General features: G+C 35.7%; 1 protein-coding gene across 1 annotated transcript in view; it reads right to left on the bottom strand.

The window, feature by feature from the left end:
• Positions 1 to 143: 143 nt before the first annotated feature.
• LOC115918224 (formin-like protein 1) overlaps positions 144 to 27,778 on the bottom strand; it is a 62,761-nt gene continuing 35,126 nt past the window's right edge. Inside the window, exons 4-25 of the mRNA XM_030991274.1 lie at positions 18,202 to 18,389; positions 16,920 to 17,118; positions 16,423 to 16,473; positions 15,825 to 15,923; positions 15,057 to 15,203; positions 14,397 to 14,513; positions 13,443 to 13,580; positions 12,925 to 12,996; positions 12,301 to 12,369; positions 11,614 to 11,797; positions 10,409 to 10,549; positions 9,557 to 9,648; positions 8,780 to 8,951; positions 7,017 to 7,144; positions 6,608 to 6,676; positions 5,997 to 6,083; positions 5,253 to 5,321; positions 4,752 to 4,832; positions 3,712 to 3,838; positions 2,801 to 2,901; positions 1,721 to 1,885; positions 144 to 1,272 (exon numbers count right to left, since the gene is read on the bottom strand). Coding sequence (XP_030847134.1) covers positions 778 to 1,272; positions 1,721 to 1,885; positions 2,801 to 2,901; positions 3,712 to 3,838; positions 4,752 to 4,832; positions 5,253 to 5,321; positions 5,997 to 6,083; positions 6,608 to 6,676; positions 7,017 to 7,144; positions 8,780 to 8,951; positions 9,557 to 9,648; positions 10,409 to 10,549; positions 11,614 to 11,797; positions 12,301 to 12,369; positions 12,925 to 12,996; positions 13,443 to 13,580; positions 14,397 to 14,513; positions 15,057 to 15,203; positions 15,825 to 15,923; positions 16,423 to 16,473; positions 16,920 to 17,118; positions 18,202 to 18,389 — 2,991 coding nt within the window. The 3' untranslated portion in view covers positions 144 to 777. The remainder of the gene's footprint in view (positions 1,273 to 1,720; positions 1,886 to 2,800; positions 2,902 to 3,711; positions 3,839 to 4,751; positions 4,833 to 5,252; positions 5,322 to 5,996; positions 6,084 to 6,607; positions 6,677 to 7,016; positions 7,145 to 8,779; positions 8,952 to 9,556; positions 9,649 to 10,408; positions 10,550 to 11,613; positions 11,798 to 12,300; positions 12,370 to 12,924; positions 12,997 to 13,442; positions 13,581 to 14,396; positions 14,514 to 15,056; positions 15,204 to 15,824; positions 15,924 to 16,422; positions 16,474 to 16,919; positions 17,119 to 18,201; positions 18,390 to 27,778) is intronic.

Genomic DNA, 27,778 nt, shown 5'->3' with positions numbered 1-27,778 from the left:
TTCATCCAAATTTGATTTATCTCAGTTACTCTCTCTCTCTCTCTCTCTATCCCTCTCTCTCTCTCTCCCATCCCCTTTCTCTCTCTCTCTCTCTCTCTCTCTCCCCCCTCTCTCTCTCTCTCTCCCTCTCTTTCTGTCATTCTCTCACTCTCAACTATTTTTCATACTAAAACATAGTGATCTTTTATATCTTTTAAAGACCCTGTCGGAAGTGAAAAATGAAATAGATGAAATATATATCAAAGGAGGCGTATTAGCCATAGATTACAATAATATTAAGTATATACTACTTAAATTTACGTCAGAGGAGTATATAACAGCTCTTTGACAACTAGAAATATAAAGCTTTTAAAATCGGAAGTTGTCGACCTAAATGCTTTACTTTTTAAATACTTTATATATTCTACGTTCATATAAAGTTGTATCTTTAAAATCTTTAATCATTCAACTTTACTGTAAAGTCTTCATAGTGCCAGGAACGATCAAGTCCACAATTGAAGCAGGACCATCATTACATGGAATAATTCTTTTTCGATTTCACAATGAACCTTTCACGGTTAGTGCCTCTGTCCATCATTTTGAGCAAAGAATACAAGTGAGACGTCACAGTCTTCCATTAAAGGAATGTCCTTATGTAAAGAAGCAGAAATGAACACTGGCTCTTTCCTGCTGAATGGGTGCAGAATAGTGTTATCTGGAAACAAAGTAGATCATGTTTACATCTCCGTAAGATAACGCTCAAGTATAAGAATGGGTTCTAGCTTTTACTGTAGTCATTTACTTCAGTCCGCTGAATAATCCCCAGAAATTCGAATTCCCGTCACCGGCATTGTCTCCGCCTTCCGCACCGGTCGTCTGCGTTTTATTATGTTCATGTCCATTGGCAGTCATGACGACCCCTCCAGTCTTCGATGAATCGTTGCCGTCCACTGTCACATACGGAATGCTTCGCGTTGAACCGCTATCGCCCGATGACGCCATTGATGCAATGCCCGAGTCGGAGGACGACGGTGAATCCCGTCTCAAATTCGTTGACGATTCGTCGGGCGACGGCAGCGCTGACGATGTCTGTTGTGATGGTTTGGTCTTGACCTCGTATGAGCCCTTGTTCTGGGTCGAGCGCCGGAAGAGCCCGAGACGACCCGAGACGCCGGCGGAAGGTAGTTCTTGCGGAAGGCCGAATTGCTTGGTGCTGGAAGAGTCCTTTTTCTTGGCTGGTTTACGTTTGGGAGCTACTTCAATTGGTTGTTTACTGTTCGCTCTTTCAGCAGCCTTAAACAAGACAAAAAAGGTTAAATCATTCAAAGACAAAAGAAAATAAAAGAAAAACAACAACAAATGTGATACAATAGCAACACTCAAAAAGGATCCAGCTTTGTCAGAAGGGTGGTGATTAAAACGGTTTTAAAGAGTTTAAAAGGCGATTCAATGTTCGCATAAATCGACAAAAAAAGAGTTTTCTTTAAAGAACGGGGGCAGTGGAGCCCCCCCCCCCCCACCCCCACCATGAGGACAGCCAATGAACAATGGAACTAATGATCAACTTCAGAATACAGACGAGCGATTTGATTATGCCAGGCTTATGCTATAAGATTTTCCATCAGTATTAAGTTCAAACTTAGCAAGACATTTCAATCTTGTTTAGACTAAAGTTGCTCAGGCTCCGCAATTCTTTAAATATGGATTCCGGACCATGTTGATAACAAATTGAAAATCTTACCCGATACTGGTCTCTGAAACCCTTGAAGAGCTTGAAAAAGTTGACAGGCTCGACATGGTCGGCATTCTCACCAAACATCTTGCAGGTGTACTGGTAGATCTCTTCCATCTTCTTGAAACCCTCCGAGAGGGCGTGGATGGTGTCCGCTGCGCCTATGTAGAACTGGTGGATATAGCAGTCAAGGATCAGAATGTGTTATACCCATTTCACCTTTGTCAAAAGGAACTTACTATTAAACAGGACTCTTGGAGGAACACGTGAGAGATGATTCAAAATAAAGAAAGGAAAAGAAATGGGGAAGAGGGAGAGGACTAGTAGGAGGAGGAGGGGAGGAGGAGGAAGAGGAGAGAAGAGGTAGAAAGAGAGGGAGTATGACGAAGAGGAGGAAGAAAAGAAGGGGGAGGAGGAAGAGGATTACATCACATTGGAACACAATACTCAATCATCGTCCCCATGTTTATGCCTAAAATGGTAAAAGAGAAGAAAAAGGAAGTAAGAGCTAGTGATGACTGGAAAGAAAAACGTTCACAGACGCCTATAAGTGTATACTTCTTGATTTCTCGTTTATGATTCCACCCTTAATCAAATCGAAAAAGAAGGCCTTTTATCTATGTTGGGTTATGTCGCCTAACAGGCTGACGTGTTTGTTATTGCTCTCCAAGTTGCATGTTATATTTACTGGATTTCTAAGAGAAATTTAAAAACTCATTTGTTTTCTTTGTAATTGTTATTTTTTAGAGTGTAATGCACGTAAAGGCGCTAAATAACCACCAATATGTATGTATGTATGTATGATTTCTTAGAGGTAAATAAGAAAGAGTAAAATTGTTATCAACGCTTAAAAAAAATATGTACTCTGTCCGTCAGACGGTCATTATGAATAACTCTATGAACATTATGAAAAAGATTTCAGAAAAATATTTTAAGAAATCAATTTAAGAGCAATATCAATACCCTATTACATTTCCTACAAAAATCCCTTTCGGGTTATGTAACATTTCACTGTTTAAAATAAATAATAATAAATTAACTGAAAGTTGTAGACCATTGAATAACAAAAAGGCCTTTTGTAAAGGATATTCCAATGACAGGGTTGTTCATCTGTCTTTCCCGTTCAAACTTGGCAAGCTCCAGGCCTTTACGTAGTCCTTGGATGTCTATTGTCAGAGCTTCCAGAGATCCTGTAGAAAGACAGAATGAAATAAGTTGAAAAGAAATCATGAAAAATGAACAAAATAATTGTATTCAACAAAATAATAAAACAATTATGAAAATAATACATAGGACAGGGCGATCAGCTTCGAAGGATTAGGGACTTTTAGATTTGAGTGGACTGAAACGTGTGACGTCCATTCAAGGCAGTGCATTATTAGGACGTCGATCGTAGCATAGACCTATTGTCTTCGTGCGTATCTAAAAGTCCCTGTTATACTTCTGTCTACTGGTATCTTTTGGAAGATATCCTTTGACATGATTTGGCAGGTACCATAATGGGACTTGCAAATTTTCTTTTTTACCAGGGATAATACATGTCAGATGATGTGTCCTTTGTCACCATGACAGACATCAGTCTTTCAACTAAGTTGCAAAAAGAGTAATCAGATATGAAAAAAGACCCTTGCATCCTCTGTCTTAAATAATGCGTTTTTCTGGAAAGTATGGATTGAACAAAAATTGGCATAACATATCCCATAACACTGTGGAAATAATTATATTTGAGAACCAGCCTCATCAAGGGTGGCGAATCCAGGATATATATGTAAAGGGGCTGAGGGTGTATACATTTTCCTCATTAGCATGCATGGGGTTCGGTCATCTCCCAATCTCCCAATCTGTTTAAAAAAAATTCCCTCGGATTCCCCATGAATCCCGGCAAAATATCTAAAAAATTTGTTATGGATTTACCAAAGACGTTCCCCCTCCCCCACACCCACACACTCTCCTAATCCAACTCTACATAATTATAAGTGAATAACGCCATTGAGTCATACCTGACTTGAGATCATCGAACTGGAGATCGTTGTACCAGTCCTTGATGTCAGGGTAACATCGGTTGACCGCCTCGACCAGGTAATGGAGAAAGTTATGACTACGATCCGTTGACTTCACGAACGTCAACTGGTCAAACAGAAAATCAATAAAGGGTGTACTCTAGAGTATCATGTGCAAAAATAGACATTTGTATAACGTTTTACCACTTTTACTTCCATACTTTTCATTATCAATTGATTTTGGTAGAAGATCGATTGTCATGGAGCGAATAAAACCACATATTTGAAATAATAGTACGCCTGGTTTTGTGTGCGTTAATTTCTACTAATTTCTCATTATTTTGTTGTTAGGTAGAGGAATATATAATCCTCCTAATCCGCCTAAACCATGCAATACAACATTATCACAACTAGACAAAACTATGGGGAGAATTTATCATAACATCAAATATTACATCGCGTCTCGCCCACGCAGTTTGGTTCAAGAGATTGACGTTCACTTGAGACCTTTAAACCTTCTTTAAAGAGAGTGTTGGGAGCTCCACACATTACATGATAATTTTTTTCTTAAATTGTATAAAGATGTGAAAAATGATGACATTTAACACGCACATCTGAAAGGATTTTTTCAAATAAATGTATTTGAAGACAAAAATCGATGAAAGATCACATAATTTGTTTTTTTTTGCGTACAACGCTGAACCTAAATTTTGCTTGCTTTCATCAATATTCCTCTTCAAACACATTTGTTTGGAAAATCCTTCCAGAAATGTATGCTATACGACAACCTCTTTCACATCATTAGACAATTTAAGTGAAATTTTGCCATAAATTCTTTGGCAAAGTTTGGCTTCACACTTTTGAGGGGCTGTATTAAACATCATCTCAAAATAATATGAAATCCCGTGTTACATATTATATGAATTATATACATACATACATATATATATGATCCATTATGTCGACCTACATTAAGCTTGATTGTGAATATGCTTTGCCGATCTCCGGATTGATTTTGATGACATCTCTGTAGTACTTACCCTTTGTAGTGATTCAAGCTTGAATCCGATGGCGGGTCCTCTCTTACTGCTGTTCATGTAGTTACCAAACGCTAGAACAATCTGGAGAGAAAAAATGAGTACAATGACGTTAATTCTCACAAACCCCCTTTTTATATCTCCTTCACACTTTCACCTTCTCTCCCTTCCCCCACCTTGTATTTCCCTCCCATTCCCCTCTCTTTCACTCCTACTTTCCCTCTCTCCAATCTCTTCTTTAATATTTCATAAAACATAATGTGGACTAAAATAATTCCATTCATTAGAATATAATTAATCACGTCTTGCCATGGAAAATATTTTTATCGATGGTATTTACTCAAAAGAAGCTGAATTGAGAATTGAGACTTTAAATTTTAGATATTTTGCTGGTGCCGTTCGTTTGCTTATATTTGCTTCTGTTTGCTTTTGTTTAATCATTTGAATTCATCCGATTACCGAGGTATTATGAAATCACTTTACATAATCCATTCCATTACTTACCTCGAGTAGTTTCTTTAGTTTCCCACTTGTAACGATGGAATCGCATGCTTTGACGATCGCTTGTATCTCCTGAAATAATTTTGAAATGTATGCAATAAAAATAATATTATAATGATAATATAAATGACAACAGCTAATTGCTAACCAAAACGATTCATTTCATTCATAATTATAATAATATTAAGCCTTGTAGCGTAGATGACAAAAATGTTGCTGTAGCTGTAGCTTTATAGGGGAAGGGAAGAGAAGGAAAGAAGGAGAAGAAGAAGAAGAAGAAGAAGAAGAAGAAGAAGAAGAAGAGGAAGAGGAAGAGGAAGAAGAAGAAGAAGAAGAAGAAGAAGAAGAAGAAGAGGAAGAGGAAGAAGAAGAAGAAGAAGAAGAAGATGAAGAAGATGAAGAAGAAGAAGAAGGGAAATTTCTAGGGAGATAAAAGAAATAAGAATGATAAAAATTAAAATTAATTAAACAAATTTTTGTTAAAATGAAAAGTAAATAATACAAATAATACTAGTAATACTGATAAGTACAAGTAGAAGAAGAAGATGACGATGAAGAAGAAGAAGATGATGCTGATGATGATAAAAAGGAGAACGAGAAGAAGAAGAAGGAGAAGGAAGGGGAGAAGAAGGAGGGCGAGCAGGGAAGGAAAGAGGAGCAACAGTCATTACTATTTTTTTACCCTCCAACCTAATATTTGTATACACAATAACTTAAGTGATAAAAAATATTAAGAAGAAGACTTACTGGTTTGAGTGTGACTACCAGCTCGCCATAAATGCCCATAAAGGTCATTAACCTCAGCTTCGATTCGTATCGGTCGACCCTAGCCATCTATCAATGAAGGAAATAAACATTGTTAATCAGAATTGTAACTATTTTCAGTTACAATATTGTTGTTCATGATAGTGATTTATTTTCTTCGCAAGAACTGTTATACTTGACAAATCTACAAATCTGATTTTAACCGTCGACGTCAACTTTAAATTATGTGTATATTTGTGTGGTATTATTGATGCTAAAATACACTACTTTGACTGTATTGTAAAAGATAAAAATGTATATACTCATTTCCTCCCAAAATATCAACATCGATTGGATGTCAAGAGGTTCGTGCATTACAAAGTGAAACGACAAGGAATATAAATAATATCAACTACAAGTAAATGAACAAACGACTCACACTAAAAGCCTGCATTTTATTTTGCAAAAATACATCAAAATCGAACTGATACTTTTAATGAAGTAATATTCTAAAAGAAAGAAAAAAACTCAATATATAAATAGCCTACTATCATTAGAAGTTAACTTTATTCATCTTAGAGCTATAAGGAAACGTAAATAAATTAAACACATACCTGGAACATAAACTGTTCTGCCTCTCCCATCTCCTCATATTTATCTGCATTGTTTGCCAACTTCTTGAGCTGGGGACGAAACATAAGATTCATTACAACGCCAAAGTCGAGGTACCAATACAGCGCAAATCAAAATGTTCGGTTCAGGCGCTTGTGGTCCCAACACATTATCTCTACTGAACAGAATACGATAGCAAAGCATTTAAGAAATAAATTAAAGGGCAATTTCTATACCCTACTGTACATTCCATAGAAATCATGTTCAGATTACTTAATACGTCGTTGTGTTCACACACTTCGACAGCTGATGGACAAGAAGACTGAGATTGCATTCGGATGATTTTTCCAACGTCTTTGCGATCGTGCCAAAATTTTACGCCATTATTCAATATGAATGAACCGTAATTACCTCTTCTTTTGTTGGAACGAAGTTGAGGAGAATTTCGGCATATTCCCCGGGCACACCTGTGGTGTCGCAGCGATCGACGAAGCCTCGGATATCCTTCGGAGCTAACCCGATCCGACGTTGAGCGATTACTAAAAATACAAAGATTAAACATTTAAACAAGTTAGCCACAATGGATGGGATGCGTTTTTTTTTTTGGGGGGGGGATGTAAGATTTATGATTAAAAGAATATTGTAATCACGCAGAAAACCACAAATATTAACACAGTGTCCTCACATTGTCCACACTATGAAAGAGTTCACATTCCATCATGCAGTCATAATGAAATGCATTCACTATTATCCTTTATTGGTACACTGTGTAAAACTAGCCACACATAAAGTCACACTACGAACACAATATGTTCCAATTGCCCTCATTGTGAATTTTGCCACGTGGTCACACTGTGTTATGGATACACTGTGGTTAAATATGTAACCAGAGTGCATCAAACTGTTAACCTATTGTAGCCACACAGACAACCACACTGATTATGCACACAGTGTGTTTTTATTTTATACAATAAGAAGATTTCCTATTATGCTCTGTGGTAACACCGTGATACAGAAAGTTACACTATGAGCACAGTGGGTTTCCATTGCCCTCATTGTGATTGAGTTCAAACTTTGCCATGCGGTTGCACACTGTGTTGCAGATACACTATGGTTAAATCTGTTACCACAGTGTATTAAATTGGTTACATAAGTGTAGCCACACAGACAACCACAATGACTATGAACACAGTTTGGTTAGATAATGTACAATAAGAAGAGTTCCCAAATGCTCTGTGAGCTGCGATACAGAAAGTTACACTATGAACACAGAGGCCCGAATTCACAAAGGAGGTTTGTGACAAACCTCCTTTTGTTTCGCCAAACCTCCTTTTGTTCTTTACAAACCAGGTTTGTAAAAAACGCGTAAAAACGCGTCTACGAAAACCAAGGTTTGTCGACAAACCTCCTTTGTGAATTCGGGCCAGTGGGTTCCCATTGCCCTCATTGTGACTGAGTTCAAACTTTGCCGGGTGGTTGCACATTGTGTTGCTGATACACTATGGTTAAATCTGTTACCACAGTGCATCAAACTGATTACATAGTTTAGCCACACAGATAACCACAATAACTATGAACACAGTGTGTTTAGAATATAAAATGAAAAGATTATATATTATACTGTGTGGTAAGTCTGTGATACATTCTCGCTATGATTCTATCTGTCCAACACAGTTTTGTGTGCACATAAACAGTTTTTATTGGCAGGATGATAGCCACACATATAAAGCCACACTACAAACACAGTGTGTTCCTACTGCCCCCATTGTAAATGCGTTCAACACTTTACCATGTGGTCACGTTTTGGTTAGATATGTAACTAAAGTGTATCAAACTGTTGACATATTGTAACCACACAGATAACAACAATTATTATGTTCAAGGTGTTTTTAGATTATGTTGTACAACAAGAAGAGTTCCTATTCTGCTGTGTTGTAAAACAGTGACACTTTCACACCATGAGGATATCTGTGTCCACAGTTCTGTGGGCACAGATAATGTATGCCGCTTGAGCTTTATGACTCAAGTCTGTCCGTCAAACTTTATGCTAACAATTTTTAACTATTCTTTATCATGAAAAGGGCGTTAACACAGAAAGCAATCTTTTAAAGTTGAAATGAAACTATGCAGGCTTCTCAATTAGCATGATTATTCAGTCGTCGACAATTTCTTACTCAGGTTTTTGGCGCGATTGTCGCCGACGACCCGGACCTTCAGCGCTTCTTTCTCCTGAATTCTTCTAAGTTTATCCATCGTCGCGGTCGACGCCGAGGCTTCTTTTAATCTAAAATGATTCTCAAAGTCCTCGAAGTCCAACTCATCGTAGACATTCTCGTCATCCAATACCTGGAAAATGGGGACGTTAAGAAAAACAGCAAATTTGAATATCGCAATATCTTTAATTGTCTCTCATCTCTGGACCATTACCATAGTCCTCAATTCAGTCAATAGTCAATAGTTTTAATTTAATGGTTTAGATAAATTCAGGATTGAAATTGGTTAACAGATCATTGATCATTGAGAATTGATTTATTCTTATACACATAAAGTGGAAATTATGTTTTCCAAAGAATTGATGCAATACAAATTTAAGATAGAAGAAAGAAACACTGCTGAAACATACACATATACATTAAATTACTTACCGAAGACTGTTACAACAGCCTTCATGTGCATCATATTTTAAGAAGTGCAAACATGACATTGATAAATTGATCATAAGCTAGCCTACATTATCAATATGAGTGTGATTGCAATAGGCAATACAAGAGGGTGTGGAAATTGTTCGTGAGTTGATTTCTAGCGTATTTGCGATCGTCTCTCTCTCTCTCTCTTTCTAACTAAATATATTTGATCTTTCAAATATATACTATCAGTTTAAGGCAGCAATTGAAGTAAAGTACATTGTCAGATACAATAAGATTCCAGGAAAGGGACAGAATGCATTTTACCTTGAAAATTGTATTTCCTGGTGTTTTGATGGTGTTCCAGTTGAGCATTGGCAAGGCATGTTTGGACATCAGTCGGTTCCTATTCTTCCTCACTGAAAAAACAAACAATTTATGTGATTAAAATTACAAATTAATTGATTGTCAAAATATACACAGTCAAACCTGTCTATTAAGGTCACCCAATGGAAACAGAAAAGGCGACTACTGTAGACAGGTGGTCTTTATAGAGCCGTAGCCACTAAGACAGGTTTGCATGTGGTCTATCGATAATCCAGTTGACATCTCCAACAAGTATGAGATGTAGAAAAACACTTTTGCAAACATATTATTTTCCTATGATAAACCTCTTTGTAAACTAAAAACAAATGTACTTGTTTAGATTGGCTGCTCCCGAAACACTAGATTCCATTTCAAATTTGGCTAGTAATCTTCTCGTTATGTGTCAAGAAAGTCTCAAGTTGTATATTTTCCAGTTATATCGGCGGTTTATTGTCTATAATTAAATGGGAGATCATAAAAACCAGGTAAATACATATTAAAGTAAGATAGACGGAGACAATTATCATGAAAATGCAAAAGAGTAGTTAATTCTGAAACCTTAAATTCAATTTGAAAATTGAAATACTCCTAGAAGTGGATGGACGATCGAGCTAGAGAATCACGTCTAAACAAGTCATCAGATAAAGAGTTGATTGAGATCCAGAAGGGCGTTATAGCTCTATGAAAAAGTAAATGGGTCAAGATCCTTTAGGCTTTCAGGGGACGTTATTCAAAAAAGGGTATTGTACTTATACTGGTTCCCATAAGAGGTGGGGGCGTGGGACGTTATTTTAAAAAGGGTATCGTACTTACTGGTTCCCATTAGAGGCGGAGGCAAGGGCACGCCGGGCACGCCTGGTTTGCTTGGGCTGGATGGTATTTCAGGGGTGGGTGGCGGGGTGGGAGGGGGCGGTGCCTGGGACTTCTTCTTCGCTGCGGGCTTGGAAATCACAACTGCAAAGACAGCATCAAAACAGGTTCGTAATAATGTTTTATTGAACAATGTTACTAGAGTGTGAAAAACACAAATACACATCTTATTTAAAAGGGAAATAATTAAAAAAAAGGTACTTTGCTGGTCACAGAACAAGGGGCCCGCAAGATTCACACAGCCGATAACTGAAGTAGGAACCATGAATATCGTTAATGTAAAATGAAGCTCATCACCAAATAGAACTTCAGATTCAGATTCATATTTTATTGTCCACGTTAAAAAACACAGAGATTTGGCCTCCACTGGCAGGAGATAACAATGAATAACATATAAGAATACATAAATGTGCACAAAACTTGCTAACAGAAGCAGATGTGAACATATTACAAATTGGCATAGGGACGTCAGAGAGAATGTTGTCTGTCATTCACCTAATTTTTTTCTTCATCAATATCAAGTTAATCGAAAAGAGACTCAGAGCAAGGGCATTACTTGAAAGATTAGAATGGGGTGGGCTGGGACCAAAAGTGTGAAAAACATAAATACACATCTCATTTACAAGGAAGGTAACAAGGTACTTTGCAGGTAACAGAACAAGGTAACTGATTCAACCGAGAACGCAGGTTCGAAACTGAGTCACGTCTTTCGGATGGTGACGTTAAAGTTCGGTCCCCAAACGTAAATAATAATATCTGATTGATACACGTCTGTGAAAACCCAATTACACACATACACGCACGGGCCCGCAAGATTCACACAGCCAAAACTGTGCAGCAAGCAATACAAGTCATATTTTTTCATTTGCCTGGGCTAAAATCTATTAAAGAACTAAAAAGTTCTCAAAGACGAAAATTCATTTATTTACTTATCGACTTGTTTATTTCTGCATTCATTTTTTCATGCATTTATTTATCTATATTTACATGTATTTGATATTTATTTTTACATATAATTATTCATTCGTTTATTCAATCATTTAAAAGAAGAATGAAGGCCTTCTGTAACATGTTTGGGAACTCTTCTAAATGCAATAAAAACATGTGTAAGGAAATGCATTTAAAAACAATGAGGGATTCAAACTTACTTTCTTTCTTCTTGTCACCGAGGACCGACTTCTTCCTCTCGAGTTTCCTTTCCCCGGTCTTCTGAGGTTCGATGATGACGGTCACCTCGTCGCCCTCCTGTTCGGGTTCCAGAGGTTTCATCAGACTGTTGAAGTTGCTGAACTGTTTCTCCGCATGCTGCCCTGTCTTCTTGGTGTATTCCCTCTGCAAACGAGACCAAGATGAAATGTGTGTTTAGGGTTAACCCGTTGGCTACTGAATGTTATAGGTCCCATAGGCTTAGCACAGGGACCACCAGGTTCCCGTAAGCAAAGGGTTAAGACTAGAGTACCAAACAGTATTCACCCTCAGGGACACAACGTGAAGGTGAATTTGCGAGAACAGGTGAATCCAGAGAATCATCACTTCTACGAAGCAGCATCTTGTTATTTTGTTTAAATTGACATGGAGCTATACCTGTAGTTTTCCACAGTGTTAATTCCTTCTTTAGATGGGACCCACTTTGTACTCATATCTCTGAACTATGAATTGTCTTTACAAAAAAATTCTTGGTATCTCTTATCATTTCCAAGTACTTTTGTTGAAATATAACCAGTTTTATGTTAGTGCAACCAAGTCTTGTGTTTCCATGATAATCCTCTAAAGATCTATCACATTATTAGAATGATGAATAAATCCAAATTATAATCTGATCATTCATGTCTTACCGTCAATTTTTCGATGGTGTCTTGGAGTTCGTTGACCCTGTCCCTGTAGTCATCTGACCTTGAAGCGAGCTGCGAAATGAGAGGAAACAGTAATTTATTTTATACGGATCTTGATATATCTCACCAAACATGGGGCTCATATGATATGTCTTTACTTCTCTTTTCTTTTCCCCTCTCTTGCTCCCTTTTCTTCTCTATTCAAGTTTATGTTGTTTCCTTTTTTCTTGTAATTATTTACTTGTAATATGATATACCCGAATGATTTGTAATGTTCTTTGTATTTATGATCTACATGTATTTATATTCATAATTTACCAATAATCATGTTGAAAATGTATTTATTATATCAATCCGACCCTTTGGTTGGTACCAATTTAATAAACGAATATATGAGGCAGTTCATAATAAATGATTGACCTATCAACGGGTTATGTCAAAACAAAGGTAAGCCAATTTCCCTTCATTTTTTTTTAAACACCCATCATCAAGTATCATTTTATAGCCGACTCACTTGGTCGAATAAATATTAACGAATATATTGTTTGCTAAAAAATTTCATTCATTGATGTGATATAGCATTACACAAGATAAATTATATAGAGAGAAAAATTGGTTGAATCTTACATCTAGAATTTTGGTTTGTAACGCCTTGTTCTCATACTCGTAGTCTGACATGCGAGATCCTTGTCGGTCAACCTGTAGAATAAAAAAAAGAAAATGATTAAGATAGATTCTTTTTTATTGATCCATATTCAAAACATAGAAAATTGGCCTGAAGATTATGTTCAAAAGATAGTCCGAATAGTCTTTGATCAATAACGCACATTATTCACATAAATGTGTTCTTTTCATTTCGTTGCTTCTTGTAACCAAAGATAATAACTTTTTAAACAGTATCATATTTTCCTTTAAAAAAATTATTATCATCTTTCATTCAGTTTTCGAAATTGAGAACCTATTTTTGCATGGGTCGAGATTCTATTTTCCTATCATAATGTTTAGCTGAAAGCAGGAGTCATTCCAGACTTCCAGAAGATGTCTTTGAAAAAAACCTACAGTTGATACTAAAAAATCATATTCGAAATCTTTATCTATATCTAAAATCTTCTCTTTTAAAACATTTTTCTTGACAGTTCGGTTACCTCTTTTCTCAACAGAGCGTTCCTTGTCTCGATTGTCGTTAGATTTTCTTGAAGTCTTTGAATACTGATGTAACGACTGTGCCATGCGTCTAACTCCAATTTGATCGATGGCGGCAATTCGCCTTCCAGACGATATATCTACATAGGAAAAAAAAAGTCAAAAGGAAGACGTTATGAACAGAGTCAATGACTAATGAAATTACACTGCTATCAACATGATCGCAAAATCTGTCAGAAAATCAAACTAGGCAATTTCGATTGCCTCGTCTATTCACAATGATTACATCATCTGAACAACAAAACAAACAACAACAACATCTTCAAAAGGCAATCTAAAGTTGATCGTACGTAGATTTCGTAGTCCTTTCGATATTGTTTATCTTTTTTTATTTTTTATTTTATTTGTGTGATTGTGCTTATCTTAAAGGTCCTAGAAAGGGCTTGCAAATATTTTTTTGTCGGAAAATAATGACTGTCAGTTATCGAATCGAATTTAGCGAGCGTGCTCATTTAATTAAAAAGTCTGATTTTCAGACCCACAGATAGGACATACGTGAAATATTCGTAATTTCTGCAAAGTTCTACAGAATTTGATGTTGGCTGTAAAATGGATACACTACCTTTAAAAGAAAAAATATTGAGGGAAGAAGATTAAAAGAGCAAGGGAAGAAGATTAAAAGAGCAAAAAAAGAAGTACAGCATAGGCAATAAAATTGGATCCGATAAAAAAGTATGTAAAAAAAGAATTACAAAAAAACATGAACAGACATAGATTTAAACAAGAAAAAAGAAAATGCGTTTACGATGTGAATTTCATGAACGTATTTTGTTTGTAGTTTATCTTCTTTAAATCAATAAAACAGATTCGTATAAAACGAGGATATTAATAGTAGCAAAACAGAAATAAGTAGGAGAGGGTCCATGAAATACTAATCGAAGAAGAGAATTATTTACCCTCTCTAATTTGATTGGATTAAACTCGGCCATCTCCAGCTCATATTGCAAGTAGACTCGTCTATTCATGTCCGTGGTAGAACTAAGCATCGTGTTGATAAATCGAAGACAAATCGTCTAGAAAGAGAGAGAGAAAAGGGGTATATTCTCACATTTTATATTCTGTTACGCTTGTTGCATCGTTCTTCAAACAATAAGAACGATTGCATTGCGAAATATGAATAAAAGTAATCTCGACACTGCATAAAAGAAAACTATTGCTTATGCTTTAAACCACACAAGCACTTCGATCATACTATTTTCTTGCAAGTCTAGCAATTTGTTTTCAATAATGATCGTCGCCGTAAAATAATCGTCATGAAATATGTAATTGATTATAAAAAAAAAAACAGTATTATCGATGAAAAGGCCTATCAGTACACCTCAACTTTGCTGTATATTCGACTTAATTTGATGATTAATTATTTTAATAACAATTTTCAGTAAAAAAAAAATCAGATCTTAATTCCCCACGTCTGCATGTGCAGGGGCGTCCAAAGATAAATGTACTCTAAAAATCGAGAATTCCGACAGTCCCCTCCGCACTTCAGTGACACCCCTATTAATGAGGACTTCATCCCCTCCCCTCCTCTCGTTGAAGACGAGAATGAGAAGACTTACCACCAGTTCTACCCTCGATTTCTCCAGGAAAATCATCTGAGTGACGGCGTAGAAGCGGACCTTTTCACGGATCTTCACTCGGAACTTAGTCAAGGCGGTAAGCACTCGGTTTAGACCGTCTCTTGATTCACAAACTGCGATCAAAACCTGGATATAAATAGGGCATAAAACTGGTTCATGTACGGATATCCTGTCTAACAGCCAGAGTCAATTAAAAAAGTATTTTTTATTATAGATTTGTTTTGTAAAGCGCTAAGAAACTGTATCTGTATACCAGCGCTATATGAATCTTAGATATTATTATTATTATAGATACTCGAAAGGGGGTCTTATTACAGTTTGAAAAGGTCGTCGTTTAATAAGAATCCACTTATCAATGTTTTCTTCATCACTAACAGGTCCCCGTTAAAATAAATCAACATCCACAGTGATATCGTATTAAGTACGCCTAATTGGCTAAATCAATAAACCCTTTTTTAATTCAGGATAATCATACACATAATGAAAGCGATGCCATCACTTAATCATAATAATAATCCTCACAAAGGTGTGATAGCATAAATAAAATTAATAAATCAATATAAATATAAGTTATTGCATCACTGTCCTACTTGCTTCAGACCAGGCTCTAAAACATTTTTCTTTCAATCTAAAGTTAATCCATTTTACTTCTCATTAAATTAATCATTATGCCGATTGCTTATTTCTTTGTTTTTCAATGACTAATCCATTTCATCGTTTGGGCTCTGAGAATCTGACTTGACTTACCATGAAAGCATAGAGCCGAGCTGATAGCGATCTACTGACTATACAGGATGTGATTATTTCTAACACCTCTGGTGCTGTCATAATGATCGCTAGCCCCTCCTGATGGTAAAAAAAAAACAATCAGAAAGTCAAAGTGACAGCATCATCAACAGATTATTTACTTCAAATTATTATAATAATAATATTAATCATGGTTATAATAATAATAATAATAATAATAATGATGATGATGATGATGATGATACTACTACTACTACTACTACTACTACTACTACTACTACTACTACTAATAATAATAATAATAACAGTGATGACAATGATAATAATGATAATGATTGATAACAATAATAATAATAAAAACAATGATGATAATAATGATACTAATAACGACAATAATGTTAACAATAATAATTGATAATAATAATACGAACAATTATGAAAATGATAATGATAATAACAAAAATGGAAACAAAGAAAATGATGATAATAATAAACAAAGATGAAAATAATATTAATTAATAATGGTAATAATAACAATAATATTAACAAAATAATGATAATAATATCAATACTAAATATAATAATAATAATTACTCACCTTGTCTTCAGATATTTTTCGCAAGCAATTCATTGCGTCTGATTCTTCCACCTAAGATAAAGGAAATTAAATGCGAACCATAAAAATGTACCATACTAGACAGACCGAATCTGCTTATCTCAATGCTACACTTAATTAAAGATTGAAGTATGAGATGTCTTGTACGGTTAATAAAGTAATACAAATATATAGGAAAGTTGTAACAAATTCTTTTTTCCTTTCGATAAACTATGCTACTTTAATTTGTTGTAATCTTCATAGAGAAAACATTGTGGTGTATGTATACAAATAACATAATTAAATCACTATACTAGCACCAATACATGGATTTCTGGTAGTGAAAACAAGATAATTTTAATTATTATTTTAACATAATATTTGGGTCTCTTGTAAAACGCTAATCATTGATAAGCGGTCCTAAAACCATTTCAATACCAACCCGGCTTAAGTTAGGCACCAGAAAAAGGTTAATTTTGAATCTTGCTTTACTGACTTACTGTTGTGCGTTTGATGTTTTCAAGAAGTTTGAGTAGTTTTTTATCCAGCGTTGAGGTGCGTCCTGCTGACGGGATCGATGCTGAGTTGTTGGCATTCTGTTGGTTCCTGTCCTTCTCTATCAACTCCTGGGTTTGGCTCAGGAATTTAGAAAGCAGAGGGACACCACCTACTTTTTCTGAGATGAAGGCCTTGAGGAAACTGCAATAAAGGTTGGGATGTTCAGAAGACAGAGTGTATTAATTTTATATACAATTATTTAGAGGCTTAACGTATCACAATTATTGACACCAGTCCTTAAAAAGGGGGTCAAGTTGTTTTCTTTTGTCGTATTATTTTTGACGTGATGCACTAATGAATTGTTCGATGGGAAGTAATAGAATGTATGGACTGATGGTTTATTTTGGTGATATCTATTTACTTATTCATTTATTTATTCATTTGCTTATTTATCTATTTATTCAGCCATAATTATGTGTATATTCATATATTCATACTCTATTCATTCAACTATTTTTTGTATTCATAACAAAAATAAAAACTACTTTCGAAAACTCAACTGAAGGCCAAGTTCAATAACACTATTGTAAACCCAATAGAAATAATGTTTAGATTGCGCAAAACGTCTTCACCATGTTCGCACATTTCAATAGGTGACGCACAAGACTACTGAAATTGATTTTCGAAAGTGGTTGGATGTGTTTCATTTATTCATTCTAGTTTTTGTTTCAATTCAATTTGCTCTTTGTTGGGGTGGGGGTCGGGGGCCGCGGAATTTTCAAAAATGGCAATCCTCTCTTGCTCTATTTAGCTTTCATACATGTCCGCCTACTGTAATTTGTATAAGAAAAATGTTTAAATTAACATCAAACAAAATTCATGATAAACTGATAAGAGGTTGTTTTTTTAAATCGCATGTCTGAAGTTTACTGTATAGAATAATAATCAAATCTGATCAAATATCACGACTACTTCCTCAGTCTAATAATTATCTTTTATATTTGAGCTATAGTTAACAGAGAGTGATTCTCATGCCTGAAGCTTAGGTATTAGAAAAACATAAATTAAAGCCCTACTGCACTACTTATAGCTACTTGCGCCCTCTATATAATAAACAATGCCTAATCGGTGACCATCGGTCCCCATGATCCTCTTTTTCTTATGTTGATTTAGAGCTGATTTGTGGAGATAACCACTGTCCAGTGACCTTGCATGGTGGTCTAATCCCTCCTGTACACTAGTACAGATGGGCTTTAAATCTGATCGAACATCACAAGGACTCACTCGGTTTTTGCGGAATGGAGGTCTTCTTTGAGATCCTCGATGACTTCCTTGACGGGGGCGAGGACCTTCACCGCCTTCTTCCATGACGACTTCTTCAGGGTGGCCTCGAGGTGGATGCTCGGTTCGATGTGGCCTTCGAGCTGCGTCCTGTAATACTTGACATCGTGTAACGACGACTTCATCGACGGCTTGGGGAAAGAAAATACAAGGGGTAGAGAGTGAAGAAAATTAGAAAATAAAGTTTGAACTATTAATTATTGAAAGAGGAAGCGGTGGTCACGTAAAGGGGAGAACACGGGTTCAAACCAAGTGGATTCGCTAAAGGGACCTTTAGTAAGGCATTATTCCTCATTATACCACGTCCCTCGAAGATGACCTAAAGCCGTCGGTCCCCTGTTGCATTTTAAACTCTTACGTTATCATACATGTATATCACATAAATTTAAAGTAACGGGGTGGGAATCTACATGAGTCGCATTAAAAACAAAAATCATGGCTAAGATGGATCTATTCTGTTTAGAGGACCTATAATAATATATTTGAGAAGTGCCCCAAGGAGGAAGAAACTTACGAGAAAAACTGAAATTTGTGATATTTTTGTACACGGCTAATGGGAGAATTATCCACGTCCTACGTCACAATCCACTGACCAAACTACCAATGTGAAATTCGCATAGACTTAGTGATCTCATATTTCAAACATCCATAACTTCCTTACTATTTGTCCGATTCGTTTTAAACTTTTGCCATTCTGATTCTATTATTTTCTGCTTTCATACAAATCAAATTATTACAAAGGTTGGATTGCCCTTTACGTTATAATTTGGCGCAATGACAGAACGCTCTGAGCCAGAAATCTAATATTTTTAAGAGTCATGTTCGGGATCGCTTCGTTTCTCGCGCTCCAAAATCATTGACGAATTTCTGATAGTGGATTCCACCTTATATTTAGGATGGAATTCCACTTCTGGAAATATTGAGAGTGCATGCTATAGAGTCAAATGAAAATTACCCCTTTTTCACACCATTATTCTTCTAGACTTCTCAGATTTTTATATGATTGTCCATAAATGTGCCTATACTCTCACGGTGATTAAAGGTAATACAACGGTTTGGTATGGGTCATAAATTTGGTTCAAACGAACATATTGGAAGCATATGCGATCCTACAATATTCAGTGATCGTTGTCGCGGTTGAAATCGAGTCTAAAGTGATGAAATTGTAATAATAAACTGTTTATGTTGTATAGCTCCCTCTCAAGGTCAATATATTTATTTAGCTATAAAACAATTAATGCTTCTTGACTAAAATCGACCGATTGGCTATTCCCGTTTGAAAATTATATATCACAACTACATATTCTGAGATTCATTAACATTTACCGGGAGCACCGGTAAATTTGATATTCAATTTATCTCGAAAGCAGAAGTGTTTTAGGGGCTACATTTTCTAGTGCTTTTAAAACATCCACAGGGGCATCCAAATATATCAAAATTGTGAAGAATCACTATCCAGCCAATTTTCAAAATTTTCCAAAACTATTACCTTTAACAAGAAAGATTTTGTTGATAGCATGCCTTATCTTTCGTCAATCGGTTAGCGTCAAATAAAAAAAATGCAAAAAAGAAGGGACAAGCTTCAACGAGCATGATTCGTTTTCTTCATTTAAATTGATAATAAACCTACAGTTACCAGGGGGGTACCAACACAATAATTGAAGTTAGACATTCGAAAATAATATTTAAAATACTACTACAACTAAGCCTACTACTGCTACTACTACTACTTCTACTACTACTACTACTACTACTACTACTACTACTACTTCTACTACTACTTCTTCTTCTTCTAATACTACTACTACTACTTCTACTACTACTTCTACTACTGTTTCTACTACTGCTTCTACTACTACTACTACTACTACTATTACTTCTGATAATAATATTAATGATAATAATAATAATAATGATAATATTAATGATAATAACAATAGTATTAACAATAAAATAATATTTATTGTTCATAAACGCGTTCTAACGTGCGCCTTATATCACTCAAAGAAATTTTAAATTTGGTAGTTCATTCCACAAATTGGGATCAGCACTGAATTATGAATGCCATGTCAACAAAACAGTGTTGGAAGCATCTTGAGAGACGGATGGTTCAATATGATGGATTGGGAAGAGCGGTGGGCGGTGGCGGGGGTGGGGCGGGGGTAAAGGGGCGGTTGCCCGGTGCACTTGAAGGTGAGAAGTATTTTTATAGTGAATCTGGATCTAATGGATGGCCAGTTTGTAACTAGAAGCAGGGCGTAGCAGAGCTACATGAACAAAACTGACGTACAGTGAGGAGGTAATGTTCCCAAAACAAAATAAGTATCATGTGCGCTGCGTATTAGTGGAATTTATCTTACATTTAACTCGTGCTGGCTTATAGGGTCGCGACTAGTAAATCGCTTACCCGTTCCAAAATATAAGATTTCAACTTCGTGTTGATCAAATGCGTCGATTGCAGCAACATAAAATGAATTTAAAATTTAAAAAAATGTTTTTTAAGCAGTTATACTTAATGCAATTACTTAGGACTAATCTAGATTCATTTAAAGAATTATTATGGTTTTATTTAAAAAAAAATTAATTAAAAAAAATGTTTTTTTATTAATTTAATGAATTTTTTAACAGTAATAAGAATCTACTTTAATTTTCCCTGCTGGCTAACAAGTCTGTAATTTATTGTAATTACAATCGATATATACTAAATTTTGTATCGATTCCAAATTAATATTTAACTCAGTACAACTTCTGGCTTTTGGAAACTTCGCCGACTATTCGCTCGAAGATGACGTTGACGAAGCTGTTGATCCAAAAAATTAAACAAATATATTACAAAAATATTTTTGGTAAACATTTCAACTACACACCTTACATTCAACTTTTGACGTGATGACCTTATATCTAGTAAGATGGATCGCGTATCAAGACAATAACCCCCTAGACAATCACCCCCCCCCCCGAAAAGCTACCCCCCCCCCCCCGGATAATATCCCCCTACGGACAACCTCCCCCACCCCCATTCACCCACGAGGAAAATTATCCCTCCTTCCAGAAAATTGTCCCCTGTGACCTAAAATGATTGATAACTGATACTTCTTGATTTTTGTATCTTTTTTCCCCGCATTGTGTGCTTCAGAGTAAATTGAACAGTTTCAGCCCTTTGGGCTTCAGGTTCAGTTTATTTTTTAATGACAATAAAACGATTCAGTCAGTATTGCTGCCGTTATGTATGAATATCACATGATATCAGTCCACATATTATTATGTAAATGTTTAAGCCATAAAAAAGTGATTGTCCTCGATTGCTTTTCTGGAGTAGGGGCGGGCGGGCGAGCGGGGTTTTGTTTTAAATAATGTTTAAAATAAATTTCATTGGGATGTCAAGCATTAAATCATACGATGCCAATAAAACACACACAAAAAAAATGAGGTTTTAGATATATTTGGAAGGTATATTGAGAGATCGCTGGTAGCAAAGAAATTTGGTAGTTCATTCTAGAGTTTGGGATCAGCACTGAGTTATGAATGCCATGTCACCAAAACAGTGTTGGAAGCATCTTTAGAGACGGATGGTTCAGTATGATTTCTTGAGAAGAGCGGAGGGAGTGTAGGGTGGTTGCCCGGTGCATTTGAAGGTGAGGAATATCTTGAAGTGAATCCGGATCTACTGGGTGGCCAGTTCGATTGATTGGGGAAGGGAAGGTTCCCAAAACATTATTTGTGTTATGTGCAAATGATATACTAAAGGGATTCACAGTAGATTAACTGGTACCGCATTTTTCATTTCATTTGTTTTGGAAAGCGCTAAGAAACTGAATTTGTATACCAGCGCTATATAAATCTTAAATGTTATTATTATTAGGATCGCGACAATCAAATCGCCATCCGTTCCAAAATATATCACTAATATAAGTAGTGCTAAAATCACACCACAATGATTTTGTATATGATTATTATTACAAAAAAACTATTTTTAAAGCGGTTATATTTAATGCAATTATTTACGATTAATCTAGATTAATCTTGAAAAAAGTGGTTTTATTGTAGAAATCTATTAAAAAATATTGTTAATTTGAAATTGTAAAACCACATTTGAGATGAGTTTTTTTAACATTATTTAAATTTTTATTTATTATTCCATACGTATAACAACTCTGATTTTTTAAAAATTACAATCGATGTAGACTAAGTTTGTATCGATTCAAGTGAAATTTAACTCAGTACAACTTCTTTGAGGCATGAGCATTGGAAACTTCGCCGGCTGTTCGCTCAAAGATGTCGTTGAAGAAGCTGTACATGATCCAAAACTCAAACAAATATTTTACACAAATATTTTTGGTAATTGAAATTTTTTTCTCCAAAAAAAGGAAAAGGTGAGACAATTCAACTGAATGATACACGCCTGACATTCAACTTTTGACTTGATGACCTACATGTCTATTAAGAAGGTTAGCGTATCAAGACATTTACCCCCTGGACATTCACCCACGAGGACAATTACCCCCATGTTCCTAAAATGATTGATATCTAATTACTTTTTGATTTTTGTATCTTTTTTTTCCGCATGGTTTGCTTCAGTGTAAATTGTACAGTTTTAGCCCTTCTGGCTTCAGGTTCAGTTTATTTTTTAATGACAATAAACCGATTCAGTCAGTATTGCTGCGGTTATGTATGTACATTACATGACATCACTCTACATATTATTATGTAAATGTTTAAGCCATACAAAAGTGATTGTCCTCGATTGCTTTTCTTGAGTAGGGGCGGGCGAGCGGGGTTAAAAAAAAAATCATTGGAATGTCAAGCATTAAATCATACGAAGTCAATAAAACACACCCCCCACCAAAAAAAAAAAAGAGTTTTTAGATATATTTGGGAGGTATATTGAGAGATCGTTGGTAGCGGAGAAATTTGGTAATTCATTCTACCATTTGGGATCAGCAATGATTTATGAATGCAGTGTCACGAAAACAGTGTTGGAAGCATCTTTAGAGACGGATGGTTCAGTATGATGGATTGGGAAGGGCGGAGGGAGTGTAAAGGGGTGGTTGCCCGGTGTATTTGAAGGTGAGGAACATGTTAACGTGAATCCGGATCTAATGGGTGGCCAGTTCGATCGATTAGTAGCAGGCTGTAGCAGAGCTAGATTAAAAAATCTAACTTGCAATGAGGTAGGGTAAGTGTAGGGATTGGAGACCGTAGGGAATTGGAGACCACCGAGCTTGAACCCAAGTCTGTCTGTGTTGGCTTCAATATTGCTATAGAGCCATCTGTGGCCTTTAACAACACTATTGCATATATCCATTTCATTTCGAAGACTGAAATGCGAGAAAATTGGCAAAATTGACCAAGGTAAGCAATTTTGATTGTAAAATTTTGCTCTGATATAAAAACACAATTTTCACTGAATGTCGTGGTGTATGCAGATATTTAGAGGTGGCTCTTAAAAAGTAGTTTTAAAGGAAGTTTATTAAGTGTGCCAACCATCACAGAAAACTTATGGCCATTGTGTGTTGTGAATGGGTGTTGCAATGCACATTATGAATGGTGCCTGATCAGAAATATGTGCAGGCAATGGGGGACACCAGGTCTAAGATGGGGGTGGTTTGTTGTGAATGTCGACTTTGCCGAGGGCAGTCAATGACCCGATGCTGGTTGGTTAATTGTGCTTGTACAGAAATATTTTGGGTTACATTTGATTTATTTATTTCTGTTTGATTTTCTTTTGCATTTGTACAAATATATAACAAACAAAACATTGCAAATGTTACACATTTCAAAAGAATATAATGTCGAATAAATCGAAAACATCAAACAGGAGGGTTGACAAAGAAAGCAAAGCTTGATAGCATGACTACCCACTGTGGATACATAATAATACGAATATGGTGGAACAAATATTGGTAAAAGGGGAAAGAGAGAGAGGGAGGGAGAGAAAAGAAAAAAGAAAGAGGGGTGTACATCAAGATTCACATATGTATGTGGTACTATGTAGTTGGATTTCAATTTGATATAATTATGAAGATAAAACAAGAAGATGCACATTTGAATAGTGGGTGGCCAACTTGGGATGTATTATAGAATGAGAAGACTCACGAGGTTTCTGGACAATATGAACAAAAATGTGAGATCAGCGACTGTAAACCTTTGTTTGTATACAAAACAGGTTTTGGGAGTATCCCAAGTAGGCCACATTGTTTTAAAATCATTTCAAAATTACAGTCAGTTCATTGGCTGCAAGTATCTCTTTCAAAAAGTGTTTGAACTAACTATAACAATCCCATTTTCATTCAAATTGTACTTAAAATGTCTTGATTTGTAACTGTCCCTTATTACCTACACATGTAGGTAATGAGAGACCTTTGGTGATGACGTCATTAATCATTGTTATCTTATTAATCAGTTACATCATGTCCACAATTTTGTTACCAAATAAAGAGAAGAAGTTACTGAAGAAAATACAAAACTTTCAGTATGTGTAACATTTTTGATGTTTATGTTAATTATTCAAATGTGCTTTAAAGCTAATACTAAGTTTTGGTATAGGTCATGAAAATGGTTTAAATGAACATATTGGAAGCACATACGATCCTAAAATATTCAATGATCGTTGTCGCGGTTGAAATCGAGTCTAAAGTGATGCAATTGTAATTAATAAACTCTTTATGTTGTATAGCTCCCTTTCAAGGTCAAGATATTAATTTAGCTTTAAAACAATGTTTCTTGACTAAAATCGACCGATTGGCTAATTTCGTTTGGAAATTATATATCACAACTGCATATTTTGAGATGTTCATAGTCGCAGCAACCATTGGATGGCCGTATGGGCGCTATTCGAAATTCATCGAAATTTACCGGGAGCACCGGTAAATTTTGATATTCGATTTTTCTCAAAAGCAGAAGTGTTTAAAAGGCTAATTTTCTAGTGCTTATAATAATACTCAGGGGCATCAAAATATTTCAACATTTTAAAGAATCGCCTTCCGGCAATTTATAAAATTTCCCAAAACTTTGTATTACCTTTCGGGGGTCTCAAATTCGGGAGGGGAAGGTTGCCGAAACATCGTTTGTATCATGAGCAAATGATGTACGAGTGCATGGGAATCACATTAGATTAGCTGGTACAGGCTATTGGGATCGCGACTATCAAGTCGCCATCCGTCCAAAATATTTAAAGATATTATTCTTTAAGTATTCATCAAGATGAAGATGTAATTTATATTTATTTATAATTACAAAAAACTATTTTTAAAGCGGTTATATTTAATGCAATTACTTAGGATTAATCTAGATTAATCATAGATTTTTTTTTGGTAGAAATCTATTTTACAAAATATTGTTAATTTAAAACTGTAAGACCACATTTGTAATGATTTCTTTGACATTAATTAAATTCTAACTTAATATTCCATAAATATGACAACTCTGTATTTTTTTAAAAAATACAATCGATATATACTAAGTTATGTATCGATTCAAAGTATATTTAACTCGGTACAACTTCTTCGAGGCATGAAGATTAGAAACTTCGCCGGCTGTTCGCTCGAAGACCTCGTTGAAGAAGCTGTACATGATCCCAAACTCAAACAAATATATTAAAAAAACATTTTTGGTAATATAAATTTGTTCTCCAAAAAAAGGAAAAGGTGAGACAATTCAACGAATGATACACGCCTTACATTCAACTTTTGACTTGATGACCTACATGTATAGTAAGATGGTTTGCGTATCAAGACAATTACCCCACACGGACAACCACACCCCCCCCCCCCCCCTCTGGGAAACAAAGGACAATCACCCACGAGGACAATAACCCCTGTTCCTAAAATGATTGATAACTGATTACTTCTTGATTTTTTTTATCTTGTTTTTTTCCCCGCATGGTGTGCTCCAGTGTAAATTGAACAGTTTCAGGCCTTCGGGCTTCAGGTTCAGTTTTTTTGTGAATGATAATAAAACGATTCAGTCAATATTGCTGCGGTTATGTATTACATGACATCACTCTACATATAATGTTAATCTTAAGGCCAACAAAAAAAGTCGTTTGGTTGTCCATGATTGCTTTTTTGGAGTAGGGGCGGGCGGGCGGATTTTTTTTATTTAATCATTTTTTAAATAAATTTCATTGGGATGTCAAGCATTAAATCATACGAAGTCAATAAAACACATCATTATAGTAAAAGACTAGTTTGATATCATATTTTTAAAACATATTAAGTACAATGAATGTTTGCAAGACCAACACCGAAAGTGTTTTGGCTTTAATGAGTTTAATAATGGCCAAAGCTCTTTGGAGGCGCATAGGAAGGTCAAACAATCTGATATGGGCTATACAGTACCGAATGTTATTATTATTATTATTATTATTATTATTATTATTATTATTATCCCTTTTGACTGTCATTGGCATTCATGCTCCAGTAGGGTTTACCCGTATCAGGACAATAATCCCCCGGAAAATTCCCTTGGAATATTACACCCCCCCCCCCCCCCTCACGGGGGACAAATACCGCTCTTGGCAGGTAATTGTCCCACTAACAGTTGGCTGGGTTGTCCAGGGAGTATAATGGCCCTAGTACCGTTTTTACCTAATATTTTGTCCACCAAGTGTATACCCTTTTGTCTTTATTCTTCTATACATTTAAGTCCTACGGCGAAAGATTTTTTTTTTAAAGAAGAAAAAAAAGGGGAAAAAGAAGCGAAAATCGTATAAAGAATCATAGGATAACGAAAGGAACGTACAGACTATAGAAAACAACATCGGATAAAGAAACGTCGTATGAGGAATGACATGACAGCTGACCAATCATTAGCGCTCACAGCACCGGTTCAGTATATCATTTAAGAGGGGGGGGGGGGGATAAGGGAGAGGTCGGGTAGGGTAGGGTTAACAAAAAGAGAAAACTTTTCTCTCAGGACAACAGTATAAAAGAAGTATAAGTTGCTACATTGTTAAAACAAAATTTTTGGATTAACCAACTGCATATGTTTTCTTTGAAAATATGAATTTTTGTTTCAAATATGATGTATAGGAACTAACTATGTAAGTTTCTTTTGAAGCCGTTTGTAAGACAAAAATTTATACTGATTTATAATGTCATCACATTTGCAGTGAGCGTTACATATGATGATTATAATTTGTTTCAAGAGAGAAAAGAATAAAAACTGACCATAAAAAAAAAAAAAATTCACCAAATCACCAAAACAGTGTAGGAAGCATATTGTTGAGTATGATGGCTTGAGAAGAGCGGAGGGAGTATATGGGGTGGTTGTCCCGGCCCGGGCAAGGTGAGAAGTACTTTACAGAGAATCCGGATCTGATGGGAGTCTGATCGTTAGTGGCAGAGCTAGATCAAGGAACTAACGTGCAAATGATGAAACTGTGTCCCGGTCCATCATCTCTGACGTACATGTGACATGTCATCTCACCTTACTTTTATTCTAGATTAAATGTAGGATCGCGACTAACAAATCGCAATCCAGTTCCAAAGAGTAATTTAAGTCCCACACGTTGGTCAGT

Source organism: Strongylocentrotus purpuratus, unplaced genomic scaffold (assembly GCF_000002235.5).
Source record: "Strongylocentrotus purpuratus isolate Spur 01 unplaced genomic scaffold, Spur_5.0 spur5_contig_845, whole genome shotgun sequence".
Lineage (NCBI taxonomy): Eukaryota > Metazoa > Echinodermata > Echinoidea > Camarodonta > Strongylocentrotidae > Strongylocentrotus > Strongylocentrotus purpuratus.
The sequence above is the reverse complement of the archived record's forward strand: the minus strand, read 5'-3'. Positions and strand labels throughout refer to the sequence as shown.